This window comes from Sylvia atricapilla, chromosome 4 (assembly GCF_009819655.1).
Source record: "Sylvia atricapilla isolate bSylAtr1 chromosome 4, bSylAtr1.pri, whole genome shotgun sequence".
NCBI lineage: Eukaryota > Metazoa > Chordata > Aves > Passeriformes > Sylviidae > Sylvia > Sylvia atricapilla.
The window spans coordinates 60,047,883-60,075,008 of record NC_089143.1 but is presented as its reverse complement, the minus strand read 5'-3'; the positions used below and the strand labels follow the sequence as shown (position 1 = coordinate 60,075,008).

At 42.3% G+C, this 27,126-nt stretch overlaps 1 protein-coding gene across 3 annotated transcripts in view; it reads right to left on the bottom strand.

Annotated features, from left to right (window-relative positions):
* The window catches only part of NR3C2 (nuclear receptor subfamily 3 group C member 2), a 190,176-nt gene that overhangs the window by 6,883 nt on the left and 156,167 nt on the right, over positions 1–27,126 (bottom strand). For all 3 annotated transcript variants that reach the window (XM_066318061.1, XM_066318062.1, XM_066318060.1), the window contains 4 exons: positions 25,202–25,540; positions 24,652–24,796; positions 8,867–8,997; positions 5,069–5,226 (listed from right to left, as the gene is read on the bottom strand). In XM_066318061.1, the coding sequence (XP_066174158.1) occupies positions 5,069–5,226; positions 8,867–8,997; positions 24,652–24,796; positions 25,202–25,540 (773 nt within the window). The remainder of the gene's footprint in view (positions 1–5,068; positions 5,227–8,866; positions 8,998–24,651; positions 24,797–25,201; positions 25,541–27,126) is intronic.

The window sequence follows — 27,126 nt, the reverse complement described above, 5'->3', positions numbered from 1 at the left end:
TGAATCCTTTAATGAAGTCCCTGAAGTTAATACAGTTACAGTGACCTTCGAGCACTTGCCCCATTTTTACAGCAAGAAGAATTTATTTTAGTTTAGAAATCTCACCATGATGCCTTTGCATTTTTAGAAATGGTAAGAACTACTGGATTTGCAAGGGTGCACATTTCTGTGCTTCATTTTCTCCAAATTCTCTCAGAGTCTCTGAGTGTGGTATGAAAACCCACAGTCACTTCTCTATCAGGAGCATCTCTGTGATTAAGCCTACTGAGACAGCAATTAAGACAGCAGTAGGGTAACAACACAATGCTGAGTAATTCCTTCCTATTATTAGCTACAGCTATTACTGTCAGAAACTTCAGTGTTCTCCTATATATATTATAAAAGACACTCCAAATTACCTCTCTCTGTCCCTTTCAGGAATGGGTCTCTTTCCTCACCCAGCAGAGCCCCTCTGTGAGTTTAGGACTATTTTCACTTCCTGCTTTTTCCATTTTGTGCAGTGGATACAAAACTCCTGCTCCAACAACCAGGAAAGCTAATGAAAACCATTGCCCACCAGGTCTTGATTATTCCATTACCACTAAATTCACTTTTGCTCCCAGTCCTATGAAAATCCCATAATATAAAAAAAATTATTACTCCAACGGCTCACAAAGGAAGTTATTCCCTATGGGATGGCTTACAGGCTGATTGCTGGAGATCCATGTCCTTTGGTGACCCACAGTGACCTAGGAAATCCTGACCTCTAACCCAAGAGTAAAACCTTCCACCATCACAGGGAGTACAAGGGAAGACCAAGGGATGAAGCCTCTGGTTATACCTATGCAGAGGATTTGCCTCATGCTAGTAAAGAGTAAAAAGTGGATAAAATACATATGGATTAGGCACCAAGAGTATCTGGCAGAGCAAGCAGGGACCCTGGTTCTGCCTGGCCAGGTGCATTTATCTGACTGAGGAACTGCACTCATTTCTTCAGGTTTCCTTCATAACCATGCACACACCCAAACCACAGCACCTGACACCTGGACATGCCACGGAAGAGCCCGAGTTCAACTAATGCCTGGAGGATGCACAAACAGCATCACACACCAATAAAACATCCTCATCCTTTGGCCAGCACAAATTTGGAGCCAAGCCTCCTTTGCTCTTCTTCTAGCAGTGGTGAGGTTCTGCCCTTCCCCAACAAACACCTATTAACGTGCAGAAGAGAGATCCAAGCATCACAAACTGAGCAAGACGACTCTCAGAGTAGCTTCTGTCTACATTAGGGAGCTGGGAATCAATTTCTCACTTGACAGATGCATATTAGCTGCTGCAACACACACCTAGTACACTCCCACATCGCTGCTGCTCTGGGAGTAGAGCCTGGATCTATCCTCTCAATAAACACAGAAAATGCTCACCCTGAGAATTCAGGCTCTGGGACTGAAATGAGGCTCCAAACTGCTCATCATCTGTGGGACACAACTTGGGCAGATCAGTAGCAGAAGTAAGTGTGCCCAAAGGTGTTGGTGACAGCTGAGGGGCTCATCTGCAGCTCAGTATCTGCAGGATTAGGAACCTGCAGAGGCACATTTGCATCCAACACAGCATCCCTTGCAGCCCTGCCCCTGGAGGATCCGTGCCCTTATTCCCACTGTCAGCTTTTTCTGCAAGTGAAATCCTGGCGCTCTCAGCCTATGGAAAGATCCACCTCAGCTATAAAGTATTCCCTTCAGGAACCATAAAAATTAATTATTCAGCAGCATGAGCCTTAAAGAATTTATTTTGTTTGGCAGAAAATGTCAACAAGCAAATGACAGCGCAGGGCGCTGCCTTGCCAAGACAAGGGGAAGGTTCACATTAGGGTTTAATGTCATGGCATCGAAACAAAAGCCCTCTTCACTCAAAGCCTGTTTAGTATCAGCCAGATTAAAACCAAATTCAGCTTTTGTTCTGCAAACTGCCTAACCATACACTACACAGTCTCTATATGAAACGAGGCCTGCCATGCAAGATGCAGCCCTTCCTGCCAAAGCCAACAGGAGATGCTGAGGAAGATCCAAATGAAGTTTTTGATACCATGTGCAGGACATCTGTTTCTAATGTTCCTGAGGGAGTTTGTCAGGCTCTTCACCTCCATCCAAGTGCTGCATGTGCATCTCTCCCCAAAATGCCCATGGCCATTTGCAGGCATAAGATGAAAACCCCTGGGTTCTAGGTAGAGAGAGGGGCTGGTCCAAATTCAGGAAATGATGCACATGAGCCACCCAGAATAAGAGAAGTACAATCCCTGCAAGAAGGAAATATAGGATCACAGAATCATTAAGGATGGAAAAGACCTCTGAGATCACTGAGTCCAGCTGTTAACCCAGCACTGCCATGTCCATACCACTAACCCACATCCTGCTGCCTTGGCACCCTGGAAACAGAGTGACAGGGCAGGCTGGAGGCAGACTCCTAAGGTCCAGCACAGGTGTGCACATGCACAAAACCCTGTCTGTTCATCTTGTCTGCCTGGGATGGGTTCCCATCTCTTATTTCTCAGGTGCTTTGAGGCTTTATGGATCATTAAATAAAGTTGCTGATGTTTTCAAATACTTAAGTGGCTGCCTGGCCTTCTTGAAAATTTCTGTATTTCCTCAGCTTGGCACTTTTCTACCTGCACATATGTTTGCTGCGTGGATGAATGATTTAGCATACTGAGCAATGTAAAACCATCTTGTTTGGGTTTTCTTTTCCTTCCTCATATTATATAAGCCAAGCATACTGTAATTTGGTATTTCCATGCGCTGTATTTCATATATTCCTCAGACAGATGTCTTAAAAATGCGGTTGATGAAAGCAAGTCTGGAGGTGCAAAGGAGCAGGGATTTTTATTGCTTTCCCCTGCACTCAGGTAAAGTAAATTCCACGAGGGATGAGATGCTGCTCTGCTCAGATGGACAAGCTGGATACAGCAGGAGGGCTGAAGAAGCATGAATTGTGCACCAGCCCCTTCAGGCTTGCACCGAAAATGCCAATGCCCAGACTACAGCAGCATGTAAACATGGGGCCTCAGCTCCAGTTAGACTGCCCAGCACCAGATATATTCTGATCCTCTAAAATTATAATGGAGTAAGTTAAAAATACATAGGTGACAGCTGAAGAAGCGTTCCTCCTAGACTAAGGAACCGAGCAGAAAATTTGCATTCACATCAACTCAATGGAGAAATTCTGCACTAACAGGCAGTGGGGAGAGAATATTAATTCTCACTTCTCATTAATATTATCACCAGCCTAAATTTATTCTGATGGATTTCAAAAAACCAAAAGGCAAAGAAACCCCACTAGTTTTAAAGAGAAAAAATAAACAAGTGCCCTTGTTGAACAAGTCTCCAGAATCATCTCTGAAAGGAAGTACTGTTGTGGAGACAACTGGCCTTTCTAACAGAGATTGCTGACAATGGGACTTTCTTTTAAAAGTCCTTGGAAAGAAAGTGCTCTATTAAAACAAAAGTAATGCAAAAATAGCTTAATTAAAAATTAAATAAAATGCAAGAGCAGCCTGTTTCCCCTGGTTAGTTCAGCTCCCAATGGTTAATGCTGTGTTTTGGAAAATGTCTGTAGGACATGGGAGCGCTCTCAGTAAGCGTGAGCCTGTCATCCAGTCACCTTAACCACACAAACACTCCCATTTCAGCAACAAATCAGACACTGCCTATCCTGAAGAGGATTAGAAAACTCCATAAATGCAGGGGTTTGTTAAGCTGCCTCGAGGTTCAGATGTGAATTCTTGCAAATGATTTTATCACTCCTGCCTTTTTTTTTTCCACTAAACCACTACGACTTCCTTTGCTGGCACTGAGCAAGTGAAACCTGATCTCTGAAGAACGAGCTATTACCGCAGTACTAATAATACTCTCCCTGCCTCCCACTAAGGTTTGCAATGTTTTAATGAACAACAGAACAATATTTGAAAAATAATTCCAAATGTACATTCTGTAAACAGACCTCAGGCTCTTACACCAATCTGACCTGAAGTGCACCACACTGTACCAACTCTGAAAAATGAAATCTAAGTCGAGTACAAAGATGTGCATTTGTATGCAGGCTCTGAAAGCAAGTGCTCTAGCTTCTTCATGCAGCACAGATCCCTCCCTGCCCACCCAGGATGGAGTAAGGCAGTTTTCTCCTTTGCTGCAGTTTGCCAGATTTTACTGGGAGAGTGATGAGCATGCTGGGAGCCTTCCTCTCATGTACCCAAACACAATTAAAAGTCACTCTCGCTGTCCCCAGGAGTCTCCCATCACTTGCACAGCTTCAGAGGGGACGGGTGCCAGCCTCACTGGCCCAGGCAATGGGCTGGTCCCCAGGGAACTCTCAAGGGACACTAGGAAAACCCCCAGCTTGAGGAGACCTTACCAGCTGGGTCACTTGTTCCCTCTCTACAGGCTGCAGGTTCCCTCAGAGCAAGTTAAAGGAGATACAGCCCTGCTGCTGCAGAGGTAAATTTTACACTTACCATTCCACTGGCTAGAACCAGGTTGCTCCCAGCTAAGCAGCTCAACATTATGGAAACCCTTTCTGGAATCTATCACACCTACCACAACCACCCTGCCTCTCTGGGTAGAGGCATCAGCAGCCTGGGTGCTCTGAGACCAAAATTTTACACCTGAGACACATAAAACACCTTGTGCTGGAATAAGGCAAGGTGGCAGAAATGACCCAACAAGGAATCTTCTACCTGAAAAGTTCAAATAAAGCTTCAAACACCCAGGATGGCCCCAAGGTCTCAATACATCTTTTAAAGTCATCGCTACTACAAACCCAGCTATAAAAGATCACCAAATGAATTCCATGTTTACTGGCACATCAGGCGTGTTGGATGTGTATTACACTAACCCTGCCCCATTTCACCTTCATGACTGCTACTTTCTTCTTTTAGCTTCTTAAATTAATCTAACAACTTCTCTCAGATGTCCCTTTAAAAAGAATATGGTTGGTTTTTGTCTCCCTGTCAGTTCACACAATTAAAGACTATTTGTTTACCTTAATGGAGAGATTTTTTTGCTTAACTTTTCTGCACTCCCTGAGGAGTTATACTTACATCATGCATGGAGTCAAGAAGTTTAGTCAGTTGGTAGAATCTCTGCCAGCTTTGCCCAGAGTTACTTGGACATTTAGTTACCATCTTCTTTAGTTCTTTAATGTAATTTGCCCTCATTTCTTCAAATGCAGCTTGGCTTTTGAGACCATCCTTGGGAACTGTCATTGAAAAGACAGTCTTAAATTAGTATTAACTGCATTGCTTATTCTTTTGATGTGCATACTTAAACAGTTACACCAATCAACGGAAGAAGGAATGAAACCTTTAAGCAAAGTCCATAATTTTACAGACATTGGTGTGGGATCAACAACATCACACAGATTCTCAAGTGATTCAGGCACCCTCTCCAGATGTGTGATTGCAGAAGCTGTGGCAGAGGACAAGATAACATCTCAGAAATACCACACATGCTATCCTCATGTCCAAACTGCTTTCAGTACAATCCAACCACATAAAACCCAGGCAGATGGATCAAGGGTATTTGGCTAGAAGCTGAAAACGTGATTTATCATTCTTGAATGATTCCCCACATTTGGCAGAGGAGGAGAAGGTACAGAATCACAGCTGTTATCTGCAGAAATGCTAGACCAAGTGAGACATTTTTATGCCATCAAGTAACATCTAAAATTTCTTTGAACATTAGCAGGCATCTGCATAGCATCTAGAACAAAACAGAGCCATTTTTCTGCACAGAACAGAAGACACTTTTCCAGACAAGCATCCTGACCTAGAGCTTGGCCATGACAGACAGTTGCAAGTATTTCTAGTGTCCTGTTAAAGTTACCATCTGCCAGACAGAGATAGAATCATGATCATGGAATCATCATTTCATAAATGGATCAAAAGTAGAGTTTTCTGATACTTTTTATTGTGACTGATGTCAGCAAGGCTGATTACAAAAGCAAATAGCTGGTTTCTTTACAGACTGCTAAAACCCTTGCACACCTGCAGGTTCTGCCCCAAACAGGAATGGCTTATTAGGATCAGATCCCTAGGAGAACTCTGAAGAGGTTAATAACAACATTGCTCAAAATATTCCGAGGTTTAATATCTGAATTGGTTGAACACTGCTTAACCATCAATTTTGTTCTGTTTTTCTCTGTATCCCTTAGGCACAGTCCACAGAAGGAAAGAAAAATACTGGTCTGTACAGGAGTGAGTTTATTTCCTGACCAAGCCAGAAAACTATGTCAGACTAAGCTAAATGGGAGGTTATCTACTAAACAGAGGTAAAAAAAAAAAAAAAAAAAAAAAAAAAAAAAAAAAAAAAAAAAAAAAAAAAGGCCATCTTCCAATTTAGCTTACTCTGACTTAACATCTTGACAGAAACGGTCATGTTCCTATATTCCATTTTCTTCTAAATCCTCTCAACTGCCCTCTATCCCAGTGAGATCACATCAGAAGCAAGTAACAACTGCCCTAAATGGCTCCAGAGTAGAATCTTTAAGAAAAAGCATCAGCATCTACCAGAGCAATTTAGCAATGGGGAACAAGGAGGAGCTGTATCACCACAAGAGCAGCAAGTTCTCGAGGCCACCAAGTGCTGGAAGGGGACACGAGGAAGAATCTTTAGAAAAAGCCTAGGAGATGACACACTAACCTGCCTGCTGCTTGGTAAATATTATATATTGATATTACACAATCATAATATAAATACCATGTGCTCATTTCATTTTCAAATTGTAGATGCAAACTCCGTCAGTCAGCTGACAGATACAAGAAACTGTCTGGAACAAATCTACAAATTCAGTTCAAGGTGAATGAACACAGAGGCACCAATCAAGATAAGTAAAGCCATCAGAGCATGTTGTGGCCCTCACACAAAATGCATAGGCTTTACAGTTCAATATGTACAGTGCTTACAGACTGTTAGAGTCACTCTTTGTCTGCTACTATGTGTGTTACTGTTCTGTCTGAAAATTACTATACTATCACCCCAGCCAGATTATTAAGGAAGAAAGAAAGACCACAAATAAAGAGAACTCAAGCAAAACATGAAATTCTGGAGGTTTGCCCAGTGTTTCTGATTTTACTTATTAAATGCAGCAATACTCCTGGCAAGCTCCCAGAATCTATGGTCTGTGGAAAGCAAGAAAACAACTGAGTTGTAATGTGTGGTTTCTTCCACATATAAATGGAGTGAAACTTCCTTGATGCGGTCGCCATGAAAGTTTCAGAATAACTTGTGCTCTGCTCATCACATGACTCAATAAAAGAATTTAAATGAAAACAAACCTGGTGTTTTCTGTCATAAGACTGTACCAAGGTGCAATCATTCAAAACCAGGTTTGCTGCCCTTCACTTGACACTTTCTGGGTTTCATCACCACCTCCATTTCCATTTTGCTCTCCTTTTTTTCTCTCTCTAATGTAAATATCCTGATTCTCCCCAAACAAACTATTTTTAGCAGGTTTTCTAATGACTGTGGTGTGTGTTTGAAAGAGACCCAGCTCAGTGAAATTAATTGGCCAGACTGATCTCACCTAACAAATTCCTGCAATAACTCATTAGTTTACACTCTCAAGAGGGTAGAATAATAAATACCTGGCTTAAAGACATTTTGCTGCACTTTTAGAATGCCTTCAGGTTCTTTTTCTAAAGATTCTTCCCCTTTAGGGCTGATTAAAATGCTGCAGAGGCAGATCTCCAGTCCAGACACTGTCTCAAGAACATCTGGGAAGCCAAACCCTCCCTGAGCACATCCAAGTCGCTTCTGGAACCACCAGGAGTGACAACCTTCAAATAAGTCCATTTGCCCCTCAGGGCAAGCCTGGAGCACAGCCCCTCCCCACCGTCCCAGGGTGGTCACTGGCTGACCATCTCCAGCCCTTGGGGGAGTGGGACCTGGGGTCAGTCTCTGCAGGCCAGGACACAAAGAGCTCTCCAAAAAGTGGTGTCTCCCCCAGCCCCAGCAAGCTGGAACAGCTTCAGTCGGAAGAGGGAAGGGAGCGAGATGGCTGAGCCCAAAAAAACTTTCTGCCCCAGGAGGTTTTTGTCAGAGGATCCAAATCCCCCCCAGCCCTGACAGGAACTGCAGCCTCATGTCCTCCCCTCTTTAACCACAGAGCTGGCTTGTCATGGTGTCACCAAGTTGTTCCCCACAGAAAGGAGCAAGATTCCACAGAATAACATTTGTTTAAAGGCTTACAGGCTGTTACTGATCGAAAAATAATGTACAAACTGCCTGTGTATTTATACAATTGCACTGGGACAGGAGATTTTCAATATTTTCAGTAGGCTAAGATCAAGATATCTGCTAATTACTACACAGTGCTGTAACAAGCACCAATTGTAATTTCGTGTCTTAAAACTCAAAGATTGATGCTTAAGAGAAATAGGAAGCACATGCTGTCACTTATTAAACTTTCAGAAGCCTGTAAAAGGGCTTTCCATTCTCAAGTCACTTGGCATTACAAGATCACCTGCTCTGCACTACAGGCAATGCACAGCTTTAGATCCTGAAGGTCACGTTAAGCCAGCCAAGCCCTGGTGGCTTTGAATGTCGAGCAGGGATGTTCCCTCAATCCCCACAGCTGTGGCACTTGCCTGGCATGTCTGTTGGTGTGGTTCCCCTACAGAAATGAGGGGCAAAGTGCTGTGCCTGGCCACTCCTGTCCCTCCAGTGCACATGACACACTCCAATTGCAAAGAGGGGATAAACCCCAAGGCATAAACCCAGGCACATCCCTGCGGCCCTGCTGGAAACAGTTTGGCTCTTCTGTCAAGCTGGTCAAAACCACTGCATCTGTGAACCAGAACATTTTCAGGCTTTGCTACACAACCTCGGGCCCAACTCACCTGTGCTTAAGAGCAGCAGCACTTTCATGATGGTGTACTCCTCGAAGCTGAGCTGCAGGCGGACGAACTGCAGGCTGATCTGGTGCATGCCCTGGCACAGCTCGAACATCGCCGACTGGCGCATCCGCTCCCTGCGGAGACAGGGAACAACATCCACGGCGTAAATACGGGGCAGCACGACCTGCAGGGGCATCACCTGGGCACACCCTGCTCCTACACCATCTCCAGCGCATGGCTGAGTGCCCCTCGCTGCCCAGCACACCAGGGAAAAGGAACAGCAGCAAACGGGATTTATCCCTGATGGTATTAATGAAGGGGCAAAAACGTTTTCAAACATATCTGAATTGTCAGTGTTTGTTCAGCTCTGGCCTGGCTGATGGAAAGGTGCCTGCTGAAGAGGTCAGAGTGCTGCAACAGGGGAACCTACACCCGCTGAATGCCTGCTCTAGGTGATACACTTCCCCCATCAGCTGACATCAAACATCTGTTCAAACACTGAAATATTCAAAAATCATGGAGTTTTTTTTTCCCCCCAAAACAGTAATCTCAAATAAGCTGGAATAAAGCAGTATATAAAACAAGGAACTCATTCATTAAGACGTCTGCCTGTTAAGCCATAAAATAATTGGGATATGTGACTTGTATAATTTTTTTTCCTTTAAATATATTTTCATAAATTTAACTTCAGACCTTCTCTCTCTTCTCTGAGGTAATCCCAGGCTGACCTATCCTGCCTAAGTTTCAGGTAGAATTAGAATTTTGCTAAGTTTCTGAAGCTTCCATTTCAAACCACAACAGCTACAGCAAAGAGTCAGTGAGAATTGCCTGTCTCAGCAGAACCTGTGATACATGTGTGTGTGTGTATATGCAGGTATGTAGACAAGGTCCTATAACTGTTCAGTGACCACTGCTCTTCTTGGTTTTGATTCCTCAAAACCAATTGTCTGTATTTCTTCTAACATTTTTTCATATAACTGAGCAATTGGATGAAGTTCAGCTCATTATTTTAACCAAGCAACTGCTTTTTCAAATATACAAAGTGGCTGGTGAAAGAGAAGAATCATACTGTGTGCAAACAAAGACTGACATAATCTTCCTGGTGTTTTATTGCACTACTGCCAGAGCAATTTCATTTTCCTCCTTAATACTAATAAAGCAGACTCCCCATTGTTAGATGGGCTCTGCACTTTTCCCCTGCTCCACCCTCTTTTCTTGAGAGTAAGAACTTCCAGCTTTTTTTAAAAAAATTAAATTTAATAGTAGGAGTAATGCCATACATATTAGTTTTTATTATCACAAACTGCTCCCAGGAGGCTCTGAGGGATACACACTGCAGTCAAAAGGTGAATGATAAATAAAGGATATTTGTATTTTAAATTCTACATGTTAAAGTATATCTCAGATGGCCAGAGACAGCAGCACTCGAAGTAGGAGGCATCTATGACATCCATCATTACTTTTGCAGGACACCAAGGTTTGTTCCTCCAGCCTCAGAATATAAAGCCACTGCCACCATCCCTGTCTCTGACCTCTACAGAGAGAAGTGGCAGATTTTTCATCAGATACCACAAGCCACACAGAAATAAAAAAAAAGAAAAAAAAGAAAATAAAAAGAAAAAAAAAGAAGAGAGAGTTGTTTTGTCTCAGGTTTCTTACGGGTTTTTTTGGTGGCAAAACACTCCCTGTGCGAGCTAACTGTAAAAGTGTTGACTCAAAACCTTGATTTTTTACATTGCATTGCACTTTTTCTGACATCCAAATTTTTCTGCCTTTTGTTTTTCTTTGTACTTGTTTTGCTTATTTATGACTGCCTAAATAGAAGAATTTCAGTTACAGTCAGGGTTTTGGATTAGTTATTTCTTTCTGTCTTTTAAATATTCATTCTTTTATCTACTTACAAATATTGATCTCAAGGCCTGCCCTCAAGGAAAACCTGACAGCATTGTTTGTAGTGAGATAAAATTATGCAGAGAATGAGTTACTAAGTGATTTGTTTAATATACAGCAAACAAATAATTTCAAATCAGTTTGCTGCCTGAAAAATCAATTAAGTTGATTAATTACTTATTTACAAAATATTACCAACTAAAAATTATGTTAGCTAATTCATGCCTCTGTTTAATGAAAGATAAGCATTTTGTGGGAGTTTACAGAACTCAACTTTGTATTTGGTTTTCAACCCCACACTGTGTAGAGTAAGAGGGTACAGAGCTTTTGAAAAATTCAGATGCTGACATCACAGATCTCCAATACCTTGAGAGCAGCAACAAAGTAAAGCAATAGAAATATGATAAAAGTGAAGAGGCACAGAGAAATTAAGGCATGTCAGCATAACATGAACAAGGTTATTTTTGTCATCACCAAACACATCAGCTAAGAATAAATGCCATCAAGTCATCAAAATGCCTTTACCATCACAAGGAAAAATTAAAACAAACCTTTATGTTTAGCAAAAAAAAAAAAAAAAAAAAAAAAAAAAAGGAGGGATAAAAAAAGGCAAATCCTAATCCTAACCAGCCAACCAGCTCTGATACAGCATCTGAACCTCTCAACATGAAAAACAGAGGATATGAAGATCTGGAATCTAATAGCAGGTATCTTCATGGGGACATGTAAGAAGGTAAGCACATTTAAGTAACAAAAGGCGTGGAGCCAAAGCTCTGAATCCGCTATTTGGATACGCATTCAGAAGTGGTGTCATTAGCTCAGTTTAGCTTAATCCTCCTTCATAATAATACGCTTTAAACTTTACACCTTAAGTTAATCCATCTTAAGTTCCTCAAGTGTCTCTTTACAGGCTTAAAGTAATGCCCAGCTCACATTTTGTCTGACCTTTCCTGCAGCCCTGTGGACGGGCCGGGTGTCCAGCAATTCCCACTGCCACCAGCCATTCCCACCACTGCCACCAGCCATTCCCACCACAGCCACCACCAGCCATTCCCACTGCCACCACCAGACATTCCCAATGCCACCAGCCATTCCCACCACTGCCACCAGCCATTCCCACTGCCACCACCAGACATTCCCAATGCCACCAGCCATTCCCGCCACTGCCACCAGCCATTCCCACCACTGCCACCACCAGCCATTCCCTCCTAATGCAGCCACCAGCCATTCCCACCACTGCCACCAGCCATTCCCACTGCCACCACCAGCCATTCCCACCACTGCCACCACCAGCCATTCCCGCCACTGCCACCAGCCATTCCCACCACTGCCACCACCAGCCATTCCCTCCTAATGCAGCCACCAGCCATTCCCACCACTGCCACCAGCCATTCCCACTGCCACCACCAGCCATTCCCACCACTGCCACCACCAGCCATTCCCACCACTGCCACCACCAGCCATTCCCACCACTGCCACCACCAGCCATTCCCACCACTGCCACCACCAGCCATTCCCACTGCCACCAGCCATTCCCACTACTGCCACCAGCCATTCCCACTGCCACCAGCCATTCCCACCACTGCCACCACCAGCCATTCCCACTGCCACCAGCCACTTCCCAATGCTGCCACCAGCCATTCCCACTGCTCTGCCCAATTCCCACTGGAGCCACCCAGCTACAACAGATATGTGGGATTAGACCAGCCACCTCGGGAGAGCAGGGATGGTTTGAGGGAACCACTTAAGACAAGTCATCCTGAATACCAGTCATGTATCTCATCACAGCCTGATGTGATCTCCACAGAAACCAGGCAGCCACATCCAAACCAGTGAAACTGCAGGCAGGCTGGACAGAAACAGCTTGAATAAGTAACCCATAGTTTATGAAGTCATCAGAGAGCCCAGTATCGTAAATCTCGCTGAGGATGGAAACTGCAACTCAACTGACCATAACCAAAAAGAGGAACCTACGCGGCAAGAAACATTCCCTGACAGGCGAAACTCAGCCCCAAACCAAACCTGATACCACATTTTATTTACTTTCTCATGAGTACTATTCAAAGCTACAGCCCAAGGCATCTTCCTAAATTAGGCAGAGAAGTGAATAAACAGAAAGCTGTGGTGGGTGTGTTGAGGTTTCATCAGGACTTAAGTGACTTGGTGATAATCCCAAGGAAAAATTGGCCAAGGCATCCCCTTTTGCAGCACCTCAGAGGAACAAAAATGCACCTGAGTTAGTCCCTAGGCCTCTGCAACCCAGAAAAGACTTAGGAAAATACCAAGAAACATTGGTAGCAAAACTCTGATAATCAAAGATAGATTTTGTGTCTTCTGATTTCATACTTTTTACCACTGTAAGGACCATTTCCAATTTTATAACCAAGAGGCTTTCCCTTGCTAAACTAAATCCTGTATCTATTTGAAGGTTGCCCACCAAATAAATTGATTTCAGAGACCTTCAGAAAGCACTTTACACTCTAACAAAACCAAAACAAACAACCAATCCAACAAATGAAGCCCAACTAGAAAACCTGCCAAAGGCCTGAAAGTCAAAACCTGTTTGGAAGCCTCCAAAAACAAGGTACGCTTTCCCTCATGCCAAAAGAAGTCAGTTTGAACTTGACAGAGAGAGGAGTAAAAACATCACAAGACACCTTGAGGGCAAGGCAGAGATACTGGGGATAAAGAGGGAAAAAGACCAGACCATGGGATTACAGAAGCCCTTGCTCAGTGGCTCAAACAATCTAATCATAAAAAGCCCTTGGTCTGAATTATTTTGCCTGCCTTAGGAGGGCTTTCTTGACTAGAAGTCATCTTGAGGTTCTTGGAGAAAGAAAAAAATAAACATATTATTGTCACAGTACTCAACTATCTCTTGAGGGAGTATTCTACTCCAACAGCTCCAACCATGGTGACAGAATACCACTACCTGAACCAATTCTTCCATGCAGGGGGCAGGAAATTTCCATGCATGGGGCAGCATCTCTCTGCTCAATGGACTGCACCCAGACACCTGTGTCCCATCTTGACGCCATTAAAAATGCCACCAGAGTCACCCGTACTGGAGCAGCTTCATTAAGTTAACACACTGGTCAAAACCCAAGCCAAAATACATGCAGGATTCAGGCAAAATTCAACTGTGACTTTTCATTCAGTATCTATTTTTTACTCAGCACTTTCTAATCTCTGCTTAGTCTGCAAGCCACAGCAGAAAGAAACAAAACATCCTCCCTTCAACACTTTGTCTTCAACTCCTGAAGCAAAGCCTTAGTGTCATCTCCTTCCAGGAAGGCAAAAATGCCTGCTACTTTGCACCAATGGCCAATTTGGGCACTGCCAAACCAGGACAAAATAGTGACTAGACCCAGGACCACCAGTGTGAACACTGATAATCAGACAAGGAAGATAATTTCACATTAAAACAGATCTACAGACATTAAGCTGCTATTTTGCAGCCTTTAACCACCCAGGCAATTGGCACTTTTTAAATTCAACTTGGAAATTTTAAATTGAACTTACAGAATTTAAGTCTGAAAATTAGTTTTCTCACAAGAAAATCGTCATGGTGACCCTAGAGAATACCATCCTGGGTAAGTGACACTAAGAAATTTAGAGCTGCTTTAAAAGCTCCAGCCAAGTGTCCTCCTGTTATATGCCTATCAACAAAGGAATTGGCAACAGCCCATGGATAATGATTGCCAAAGGAGAGTTTCAGCTCTCAATCACTAACAGAGAACTTGTGATAAAATCCAACTTAATAATCACCCAGTTATGTAACCCTAAAATCCCAAGCACATCAATAGCAAAAAAACCCAAGTATATGCTGGTATTAACAGTTAATTATGCACTTAGCAGAATGCTGATACCAAATACTCTCTTTTGGTTTGCATTTGCATTTCAAAAGAGACAAATCAGAGTTTTAAATGAGAAAATACATAATTATGCCTTTACCAAAATGCTTTTTCAATAACACATTCAATAATAAGTGAAGATAATGTACACATGCAATAAATACCCCATTTCAAAGTTCATCAGAGAATGGCATTGAGAGCCAGAAAAGGTGCCCATTAGGTGCTGTTTTATACATCCATTCTGCCAGGGCTCATTGTCACTTGCAGTGGTTCATCAACAAAATTACTGCTATATTCCTCATGCAGCAGCAATTCTCCTTTTATGCCAACAATGCCTCAAAAATTAAAACTTTGCTCATGCTGTCACGCAAAGCCTGGCATTTTCTGGAAGTCAACAGAGGCACGTCTTCCTCTCCTGCCAGTTTAGAAAAACTACTTCCTAATTTTTCTTTCGCTCATATTTAACTCTGCAGGGGAAGTAGCAGAAGCAAGCTCTGTGCATATGAAAGGCATTTGGAGATGCCAGCCAACAGCTCATCGATGAGCAGGAAGATTAAAGCAGCACCACATCCAGACACATGCTAGGAACAAACCTCTCTTCTAAGACCTTGACAGAAGTGAGAAGAAACCCTCCCAAAATGCTTGAGGATGTCCCAAAGTCATGCTGAGACAGGAGAGCATAATTATGGTCTATGCTAAATGTAAAAGTCATTGGGCAAGTCTTCATACTAGAGTCGTAAAAACTAACAGTCAAATCCTTTTGAACCCATCACCAGATGGAAATCTGCCAGAACATCCACTGGGCCAACTGATGAGCAAGATGAAAATGAAGCGTTTGAGAAAGATCAGAAAAGTTAAATAAAATCTTTGCATCAGAGCTCTCTGTAGAGGAGCCCAGTGAGACTCTGCACCACTCTCTCTTTTCAGTAAGCAAGTGTGAGAAATGGTTTCAGATTCAAGTGCGAGTAGAGGAGGGTTCATAAAGAAAAGAAAAAATACAGTAAAATGAATAGTAATAAATCACCAAGACCAGATGGCATCCATCCACGAGCTGTAAAGCAACTTAAATACGGAATTGCTGAACTACTAACTGTGCTGTGCAGCTTATTGCTTAAATTGCCCTTATAAAAGTCGTGGAAGGCGGCAAACGTGACTGATTTCTTAAAATGGGTCTGAGGGTGGAAAGGGAGCACCAGAGACCACAGGCTAGTAAGCTCCAGTTCTATATCGAGCAAAACCATTCAAGGAGGAGCATGAGCTGATAAATAAACATGCTGTAAGGGAAGAAAGTCAGCACAACTCTGGCAGAGAGGGGTCACGTCTCACGAATCCGTAAGGGCACCCTGACGATGTTCTGGTGCATCCAGGCGACGTCTGCACGACGGAAATGCTTTGCACATGCCAGGTCTAGCTGCATCCCACAGCCATATGGGGTGAGACCTAAGCAAAAATCAACCCTCTCGTCCTCCTCCTCCTCCTTTCCCCTGCCCTGGTTTCCACACAAAGGAAACTGGGGCATGCAGCTTGGGTATGGGCTCTAATAAATTCTGTCAGCGTGCCAGCGTGGGTAATTACTGGTCTAGGACCTGCACACTGCCTTGCATCAGGAGGTATGGGAGGATGCAATCACGGCAGGGCTGGATTTTAAAGCTATTAAAAAGATCTCCTGAAAGCTCTTAAAGAGAGCTCAGGGATAAGGAGGTTGTCTCTTCGTGGATTATTAGCAGCTTAAAAATAGGAGACCAAGAGTAATAACAAATGGACATCTCTCACAAGTAATGGAGGTTACCAGGGAAGTCTCACAGAGCTCCACGCTGGGGCCTGGGCTGAGAACTGTGCTCATACATCATGTGAGAAAAATCAGACCTCTGGAGGTGACAGAGCTCACTGATGCCTCTGCGATGAAATCAAGAGCTGCCTGTGAAAGACTGCCAAAAAATCCTGCAAGTCTGTGTGGCTGGCTGACAAAATGGAAGGTGAAAACCACTGATTGGACAATGCAGGCAGTATAATCATCTCCCACCATAAATACAAATCACTGGATTAACGAACATCACACAATAAAGAGTCCCAGGTGTAACTTGGGACAGGTTTTGTGGGCTTCTGCCTTTTGAAAATGCTTGTTCAGTGCTCATCAAAAAAACCAAAGATGTCAGAGAAGAGCCGAGAGCAAGACAGAAATTGTAATTTTGCTGCTGCATCCACTGTGCTCCGAATTCAGCATGTCAGTCTGGTCTCCTCCCAAAGTAAATACAAAGCATGAGGAGAGGAGCTGAGGATGGCCAGGGACAGCAGAGAACTGATACACAAGGGGAGGTCAGATTGACTCACTGATTCTTCAGCTCACAAAAGAAACAACAAGACTTGATGGAGATCTAAGTGATAAATGGCATGCATGGGATGAGAAAGATTATATCCACTATTACTGCAAACACAGGAATGAAGTGGCACTTCATTAAATTATCAGCCACCTGCTTTAGAAACATCTCCAACAAACAAATATGCATAATTAAACTGCAGAAGCAACTGCCACGGAACATTTCAGATATCAAGATTATGAATGCATTCAAAGAGGTAATAGGCAAATTCTCAGAGAAAGACACAGAAGGGTTATTAAGCACAGCTGTCCAAATGCAATCTCACATTCAGAAAGCACCTAAGTAACTGCTAGAATGGGCAAATGAAGAAGCCCCTTAACCTGATCTTAAACTTTCTCTGGTCAATTTAAAGGATAACAATCTGCTAGAGGGTTTCTGACACTTTCCCATTCCTACAGATCTCCTCAAAACTAGTGTTATCTCCTATCTTCCTTTATAGCTTCACAGTTTGAACCAAAACACTTTCAAAATTTAGGAAGTGTTTAGAGATAGAAGCATTAAAAGGCAGAGCCTTTAGAAATTTATGCAAAGAAACCAAATCTATCACTTTGCCCAACCAATGACCTGTCTACAAAGAAAAGAAGCCCAAAATAAAGACTTGGGAAATCGAGCTGATGCATGTTACATCTATTATGTACAGGTATAACAGCAGCTTTCCAAAATATAATTTTTTTGTGGTTTGCACTACTGTGGGGTACGTAACAAAATCCCTTTATGTACTTCTCTGGATGGGAACTGAGCTGCACTTTGTGAAAAAGTAAATAGTAGTAACAATGTATATAAAAAATTTACTGATGAAAATGCTCACTTCCCATTGCACTGACACTTTGCATGAATTCAGTATTGCTCACCAAAATAATACATGTAAACCAAAACCATGCAGGGAGAATCACCAAGGAGTGCTTGCTGACCTTTTAACAAGACCAGCGACTGTACACACAATTTATCAACAAAAAATAACACTAACAACTCTCATCAACTCTGGTTGTGGCAGTAATAATTAAAAATGAGAGATGTGGAGACTGCCAGATGACAGAGATTATAAAAATGTACCTAAATTTAGAAACTACAGGATTAACAGATTGCAGGGGAAGACAAAAGGGTTAACAGCCAGCATCCTGCCACATGTAAAACTGAAAAAGTAATCATTTAAACAGTAAGTGAAGTTTCTTATTGGCTTTATCACCATTCACAGATGATCTAACTAATTATTCCCCCTAAGCCCTGAGGGGGAATATACTCATATACCCTGAGGTATATGAGGCTAAATAAATAAATTAAAAAAAAAAAAGGTGTTTTTAAATATTCAGCTTATTTTATTACATTTATCTTCCTGCTGTTACCATAGAAATCAGAACACCAGGAAGACTTAGAGGCTTCAGCACTGAAAGGGCAGAGAGGCTGCTGTATCCTTGCACTGACTTATGCAACACCAAATCCTAATGGCCCCAGCTTCCACAGGCTTATTATGAAGGGGCTTAGGAATGTATATGACAATGTTATTTACTAAGAAAATGTACATAATTGCTAAATGAAGATATTTAATACAATCTTAGCTGTTTCAGTTGAGCTACATCATTCTTAATTTAATTTTACAGCTTTCCTCAATGTTATAAAATCCTCTGCCCATCAACATCCCATGACAACGTTAGCACAGAAACTTCCTAGAAATCCCCTTGTACTGAAGCTGTTTTTCCTGCCCCTCTCTACCTCATCTGCTTTACCTTAACTGTCTCATTTGAAAATGAGTTCTCTATTGTTCATCCATTGCCAACATCAACCTCTGTATCCTTCTAAATTTAAAAACTTCATGCTTGAGGCAATTACCAAAGACATAGCATGAGAGATGCTTGCAATACTCCATTTTTATTTTACTTGGAGCCAAACCTTATGCTTTAAAGGATCTGTTTATATCAATTAGTAAAGTTTGTTAATACATAGTACATATTTGTTAAAAATATCAAAAATAAATATATATCCATCAGTATATTCTGCTCTTACTGTTTCATACATAATATTAAAAATACAGTCTCCACTGAAGCATTTTTACTGTAAGGACTGAGCTGCAAATGATGTAACACAATTATTTCAGAGATGGAAAGATGACATAAATGAAGCAAATGGCTGTGATAGCCGGCCTCAGTTTTAAACTCAGTTTTTCAAGTTCAGTAATTTTGGGTACCTCATACTGCTGGTTTTCACTAGGCAAACCCTCAAGTCCTTGACTAGGGTAAACAACCAACAACAGCATGAAGTGAAATGGCCAGGAAATTCAGAACCTGCACACTTCTGCACCTGTGATTTATTCTTTGTGCCGCAGATGACAAACTGAGAAAAATCAAAGGAGCAAGAAAACACACAGCACATTAGTCATGCAGTGCATTTGCAAAATACTGTTGAAATATTGATGCTGTACTTAAACGTACTAAAGAGTCTCCACACAGTGTCTCAGCATCACTGAACTCTCTCAGTACCCCACATCACTGCTATTTTACAGCCAGGTAAGGCTGGAATGGTAAATAAGGCAATTTGGGTAGATTTGCTAAAAATGGGATATGATTTTGAAATCTTCAGTCTTTTCAGATGTCCCTGCAGAAATCAACAGAGGGACCATGCTAAACCCAAAAGCAAAAAATAAACCAACACTTGTGGGGGAATTCCAGGGTTGGGCCATCCCTCTGGGGCTTTTATGCCAGCACAAACCATTATACAGAGGAGGAGCATGGCTTGAGTTTTAATACTCATCATCAATGCCATCAGCTGTGGTTTTGCCTTAAGGAGAAATAAGAAGCCACCACGCATCTTCCTTTAGGGGAAGGAATGGACAAGCAGTGCACCTTGCCATGAGGGATGCAGTTTCTGGCTTCCAGCTGGGAGGAGGAGATGTGCTGGGAGCAGGAGCCATGGCCCCAAAGGCAGCCCATGTCCCACCGCTCCCACTGGTTTCCCACGTTGTGGAAGTGAGGATCCCTGCCATTCCGTGCCTTGGCTCCTGCTGGGTTTCTGTTGGCAGTGCTGCGCTTGTAAATGCTTTTTATTCCTTCCTGAGCCTCTGAAAGGTTGCCAGCCAATGCCCTGACTTAATGGATGGGTGGAAGCAGATACCTGGGGTGTTGTCACCAGTAGCCGGCGGGACAGCAACTGCCCGAGCCCGTTAAAACCTGAGCAAAAAGGAGCATCCCTTGCCTTTCTCTGGAATTCAGGCATCTGACTTCTGCACTGCAAAGACAGAAACTCCTGCTTTTGAAAGGCTGGGCCCGTTTCTTGTAGACATGAACTGTCACAGCATCTCTTTTCAAAAATACTGAGGACTTTTCCCTCAAAAGGGCACAGCGAGGGAAAGAGCCGTTTTAGCCATTAGTTCTATGATTAATTCATCCAGTAAGGGAAAGAGCAATGGAAGTTGCAACTGCCCCTACCTTCCAGAACCATGTCTTAGAAATCCTGTTAAAGGCTGCTTCCTGTAGTATGAGTATTTTGCAGACCTTCAGGCAGAATCCCTGAAAATCAGCTGGTGTTACAAACCATGGGGTTTTGTACATACCTTGTTTTGTTCTTGCACCCATTCCAGCCAGCACTGCTCGGTTTTCTGCTTTCAATTGTGCATGATTTTACCCATTTAATGCTCTGGACTTAGATTATCCGCAAATGTGCCTGCCTCAGGTTGAATTAGATTACAAAATTTTAGCTTAAGTCTTTGGTTAAATTTTAGAGAGAAATTTTCTCCTTCCCTTGAGTTAAATAAACAGTTTTGGTTTTTTTCTTGCAGGATTTCTGTTACTTTTGCAGTAGGAAAAAGTCTCAGAGCTTAGGGTTTGAATTAGGGACAATCTTTTGCCATGTCTTAAGAAAATCTTCCCCATTAATATCTCTGTTCTCCCAAATCCCTAGATCCATTCAAGGTAAGGCTTCCTCAGTGACAACAAATGAAGAAAAACCTCCAAGAATTTCTCACTACATAATCCTTATATCTTATCCAACCTGATCAAAGGAGTCACGTGGGAAAAATATTAGGGGATAGCATAACTTAAGGGTTTTGTTAAGGATACAGTCTTCAAGGGATGTACCCAAAGGGCTTAAAGGATGATTTCACAGACCACTTTAATTTTGGAATTTTGCAACTTCTTGAATTTGAATTTGCACAGCCTACAAACATATCTGTAACACATTTTGAATGTTATCCCATATGCAGCAGTCATTCTTTAAGAGTTATGACCCTCAATTGGAATTACCTGGTGTCATTTGTATAAGTCTTCTAAAGATTTACTGTGGATTAAAATCAAAGCTGTATCTACAGAATATTAATTTTGATCACAGCTACTACATTACAAAAGAAACGGATTAAAAAACTACACATGCCATAACTTACAAACACAACATAAAACACCCTCCTTTATGCCTCTTTTCAGGCTGTTTTTTAGGCATTTCTGTCACAGGCTGAGCAGCCATGTTCTTGTCCCTCAGTTAAAATCTCTGTGTTCGGTTAAGCCCAATTAAATCAATGTAATATATGCCTGAACCATAAAGAAAAACAGTACACTTAATTAGATAGGTAGCATGACTAAATGAAGGCAGACAAATATTTCCAGTCTTCCACAAGCCTAACAGGAAATCAAACCACATACGAGTAGGGAGGCATTTTGCACTGTATTTATACAATCAAAGTTCCATTTAACAGCTATTAACAACACGGATCCTCATTTGTTATTGGCCTTGTTTACAGGCCTTCAGAACAAGAAAGAAAACAAGATCATATATCATGGCCCTCCAGAAACATTACAACTTCCTTTTATTCACAGTAGTTAAGAGTAAACGGAAAATTCATTTAATGTAAAACAAAGCCACATAATTCCACTAATGCCAACCTCTACTTTCATTCCTTTTTAACTGTTCATTGAAGAAAATGCTGAACCCTCTGGGGCACCAAGGGCCTGGTCAAGGGCATTTCTTATTTCTTCTTGTATAGAAACAGGAAATGACCTCTCCAGACACAATGAAGAAATACCAAGAAAATCTTGGCCAGGTGATAACAGAAATGTAACTCTCTCAAACCAGTAAAACGAAAGGCATTGTAAAGCACCCCCTTTCATTCTGCATCAATTAACAAAATATCCTAAAATGCCAAGGGCAGTAAAACACTCAGTTTCACCAAGTAAACCTCAGGGAGGTCTAATAAACCCTGTGGCACAGAAACAAAGGCCAGTGCTTATAATTGCACAACATGTTTCCAAGTTCATGGTACTCAAAAAGTAAAGGTAAGACCAGCCTTCAGCAGTTTCAGAGCAAAGCTCCAAAGCACTTAATGAACAGGAATATGCATTGTATTTTGTATTATGGGAATGGTTTCTACACTCAACTGTACTGGCCAGCTTGTACAGTTCTAGTAAATAATCTCTGGCCTTACCTCAAAATTGGGAAAAGCACTGCCTTTCTTAACTTAGAACTACAAAACAGTAGCTTGGGAGGGACCTCTGGAGGTCTCAAGTCCAGCCCCCTATTCCCTGCAGAGCTAATTTTGACATTGGAGCAGGCTGCTTGGGGCTTTGCCCAGTGAAATCCTGGACACCATCTGGGACTGAGACTCCAAGGTCTCCCTGGGCACCTGCTTGGCTGATTCACCATCTCGTTCAGGAATGTCTTCTCCTGCTGCCCAGGAGGCAGTGTGGTGTTGTTCCAAACCTGGGAACACAAACTCTCACTCCTCCCCTGAGCACCTCCATCAAGAGCCAGACTGCATCTCTTCTATAACTCATTAGGAAGCTGAAGGGTGCAACTAAATCTGCACTGCTCCATCAGGTCCCTCACTGCCCCAGTCAGCTTTGACCACCTTGGCCAACCTCCACTGCCTCTCTGCAGTTTCTCAACAACTTGCCAGAGAGTCCTAAACTCAGACTCCAAATGCAGTCTCAACCACCATCCTGAGTGGCAATGTGAGAAACTGGGAACAAATGCCTGCCATGATGCCCAGTGAATATGAAATACAAAGAAAACCCTTCCCCTTCCAGAGATGGGCCCATTACTGTTTCAGAGGGAACACTGAACATCTTACTCTCTTACCTCCAAGGAAATTTCTTGCCATGATTACTCCAAAAGGCCTTCTCACCCTCTCACATCTCCTGGCATTTTTTTTTTCTCTATTTATAAGCAATCACCTTCTCTTTGCAATGAGTATATTGCCAAATACACAGGAGACCAGACCACTATCTCAATTACATATCTGGTTTGGGATGTTTTAATTTTGCACTCCTTTTTCCAACTGGATCCATACCTCAACCTCAGTATAATTCTACTGGCACCTATCTTCAAGGCTTACAGCACAAAACTCACAGTCTCATGTTCTCGAAGTTGCTTCTAGCTGCAGTATAACAGGAGCAAAGCAATGCACGCTTTTATTTGCAAGCATGATTGATTTCTCTGTCCAATAAATTCTGACCCCCTGACTGACTTTCTTGAGATGAGGGAAAGCCGATTTCGTCTTTGAACTTTTAGTCTACATTCCCCCAGGAGAACTAAACTCTTCAAAGTTCACATTTTCACTTAGCTCTAGTTACAGATACCTTTTTTTTTTTTTCCTGTGACAATTCTCTAATGTTCAAGTCATAATGGAGGTGCTTTCAACAAGGAAAATGGCTGACACTATATTTTCAGCCACATGCAGTAAATCACCAGTTCCTCCTCTTAAAAAAAAACAAAAACCCAAACCAAACAATCCTTATTTGATATTGCTCACTGCTTTGGGACCGATCTCATGCTTATAAATTATTTAAGGATTCCTAAATCAAAGACAGACTATGAAGATGGACAGCGACAAAGCATCTTTTCCAAGAAAAAGATTTCAGAATGCATCAGGAGATTAAGTGCTAAGTTGTTTTTTTGTTAATTCTTTGCCTGTTTTTTTCCCCCCTAAGTGCACCCACATCCTATTGATTATGTCTCCTTTTTACCTCTTGGAAAAAAAAACCTCTAACCTTCTGGGATAAGCAAATAAAGCCCCATTTGACTGCCTGTGCATTCACTTAAGATTTTTGACTTTACTGTCTTGTAATAAACACTAGGAGAATGGAACAGAAATTAAATTATAGTCATCAAAAGCAAAGCACTAAACACATACAAACATAAAATATGAAGGAACACATACTCAGATGGAATGGTTGATCCTTCTTTTTGTCTGAATGCATCATAAAAGAAGTTATGTTTCATTACTGAAAAAACATTTTGGCTTCTTTCACGGTCGCAAAGAAGGGTAATTAAGACTGTCAAGAAAACACATTGAACAGCTGTATATTGTTAACAAAAGCACCATTATATGACTGCTCTGAAAAACCCCAGTAATTTAAACATTCACATTTCCTAGAAGTTGGATATTTTTCCGAGCTCCATTAGATACCAAAAAATGTTCTTTTCTATAAATTGTGGTTGTGTATCAGTCACATTTCCAACCAGTGGGATGGTCCCAGTTTGAGAACACATCCCCATACATAAGGAGAAGTGGACAGCAGTAATCAAAGCTCTGGCAATTGAAATGTGAGCCACTGAAAAAAACTTCAGCTGCTTTTTACGCCAGAATTAGCTGAAATTTTCTTAGACTGCAAGTATGCCTGAAAAACCAAATAAAGACAGCAATCCTTCCAGCCTGCACTGAAAAGGGCCATTAAGGAATACTTACTCATCGAAGATCAGGTCTGGAGCAAAATAGAGGAACTGGCTGTTTGTATGTTTGTACGACCTCCAGCTCAAGGCAAACGATGACAGACACATCCATGAATACTGAATTAAAGTAATTTGGTCCTCGAGAGGCAAGTTTCTAAATCCTAGAGATCAAACCAGAAAATACCCATGAACTACAAGGGCTGGTCAAACCATCACCAAACACATTGCTTACTACTTTTCCAGTATTCACAAACAAGAGCAACACTCCCACTTCGGAAAAAGTAAAACCGTAATTTTTCATTCCAGTGGCAAAAAATATGTTTTCTGCTTAAGAGGCTACTACCGAAAAGAAACGCTTTTTAAATATCAATCACAGACACATGAAGCAAACATTACATAAAATAAGGAAAAAACCCAACTATCTTCTCTCAAGAGGTTCATCTCACCCCCCCCCCAAGTTTTCGCAACACAGTCCACGGATTAAAGATGCAATTTGTCAAGCAAACAGTTCATTGAGCTAAAAGAAGCAGTGAAGTGACATCTCAGGAGGTGACTCCCGGCCCTACCTGGAAGTATCTTTGCCCACTTCACCACCTGAATCATCTGCTTGCCGGCCAGGCGGTTTAGGGTGGAGAGCAGGTACTCCGCTGTGTCCGGCTTCGAGCTGTCGTATCCTGCGTACACGATCTCCGGCTCAATGCTTTCAAGGATCTTCACAGGAGAGGGAGTAAGTGCTGGTGAGATAGCAGACATGTGGGGGACAAGTGCAGTGTTGACAGAGGGCTCGGTCACGGGCGCGATGTACGTCGTCCCTTCCTCGGGGCTCTGCGGGGGTGGCTGCTGCCGCTGCTGGGGCTGCTCCTCGTGCATCCCTTTCAATTTCCCCAACTTCTTGGACTTCCGGGCTGTGGAGATGAGCAACATGAGAACCAGGTCAGTACAGAAAGCCAGCAAAATCCTGGGCTTTTTATACAGGAAATGAAAGCCGAAATATAATCTCAAAGTTCTTAAGTGAAACAGGCGCAGGACCCTAAGAAATACCTCACTGCCTGCAACATCGTCACTCTGGAAAAAGGACCAGAAGACACCTCTAAGCTCATTTTCACTGCTTTACTGGATGTTTTTATACATGACAGAATGTCCAGTATCTGCCTCCATGCAGACATGCATAAAACATCCTAGTTACTGTGGTTGGTGCCAACTGAGCATTTCAGAACTGCAATCACTCTTCACCTACAAGACTGAAATTCATGTTCTCCATTCCATTGGTCATTAAAAGAAATCTGCACAATATCAGCAGACCCAGAGTCCTCCTAAGCTTTTGCCTCAACTTGAAATGTAGTCAATCCATTTTGAACCACTCAAGTTAGTCAAGCCCCCTTGCTTTTGCTGCTTTGATAACAGCTTTACCCCTTTCTCTTGAGTAGCTCTGAAGTAATGCTTAAATATTTATCCACTTAAAGGAGAAAGACAGAAGCTCATGTAACACCTTTCTCACTGCTATCAACATGTCTCTGATGATTTGCCTTCCCTTTTCTTTTAATTTCCTTTTTTATTCCTCTTTAAATCTACCTGCCCTACTCTTCTTTACTAAGTACTCTTAGAAGCCAGCAACACTATGGTGCTTTGACTCCTTGAAGAGAGGCCAGCCATTCCCTGTGGGTTGCATTCCCAACTTTGCCATAGAATGAGGAAAGAACTGGAATTAAGAATCAAGACAATTCTGTTAAAAAACCACACATGAAGAACCAATCCAAAAGCCCATCATCACCCTTTTTGCAATAGGGAAACAACAACAAAAACAACTTACTCATCAACTTACTCATGCTGTTTTGTTGTAGCAACAACAAAGAATCTTTAAAAATCAATGAATAATGAACTACATTTAAGTGTTCGTAGATCTTTCAGAGTAACTTCCCTCAAACAAAGTCTTTCTTATCTATTTGGACACAGCTAAAACCTTTGTCTGGACTTTTATCTTCCCGTCTCTTGAGTCTTACAACATTCCTTTTATTATCATCACTAAATACAAGACTATCTCACTCCCACTTGGAATACTACTGCAAATAGCCCCTTCCTAGTCCATATCCTTTCCCAAGTGTACCTCCTGAAGAGTTTTTTCCTCATTATCCATTCCCCTCCCCCATCTTTCTTTAAATATAATCCCCTTTCTGCAGTTCCAGGACCCTTTCTGGACAACTTCCACCTCTCCAAAATGTTCACTTCCACTTCAGCTCAGCATGCCATGCCACTGCCTCCTGGAACACTTTCAAAACTTGTTCCTGCTCCTCTTATTTACGGCGCAGGAATCTCCCCAATGAGACGCACAGAACCACCTCATCACTCTTCTACAAACCAATGCTTTAAGAAACCCCCCTCAACAGCAGAGCTGCTGCTGCCCTCAGACCATTTCTGGTGACAGCAGCCATTAATGTTCCACTGTTTCCTTGAGACTGGGGCTGCCTGCCCAGAGCCAGTGGCTGGGAATGAG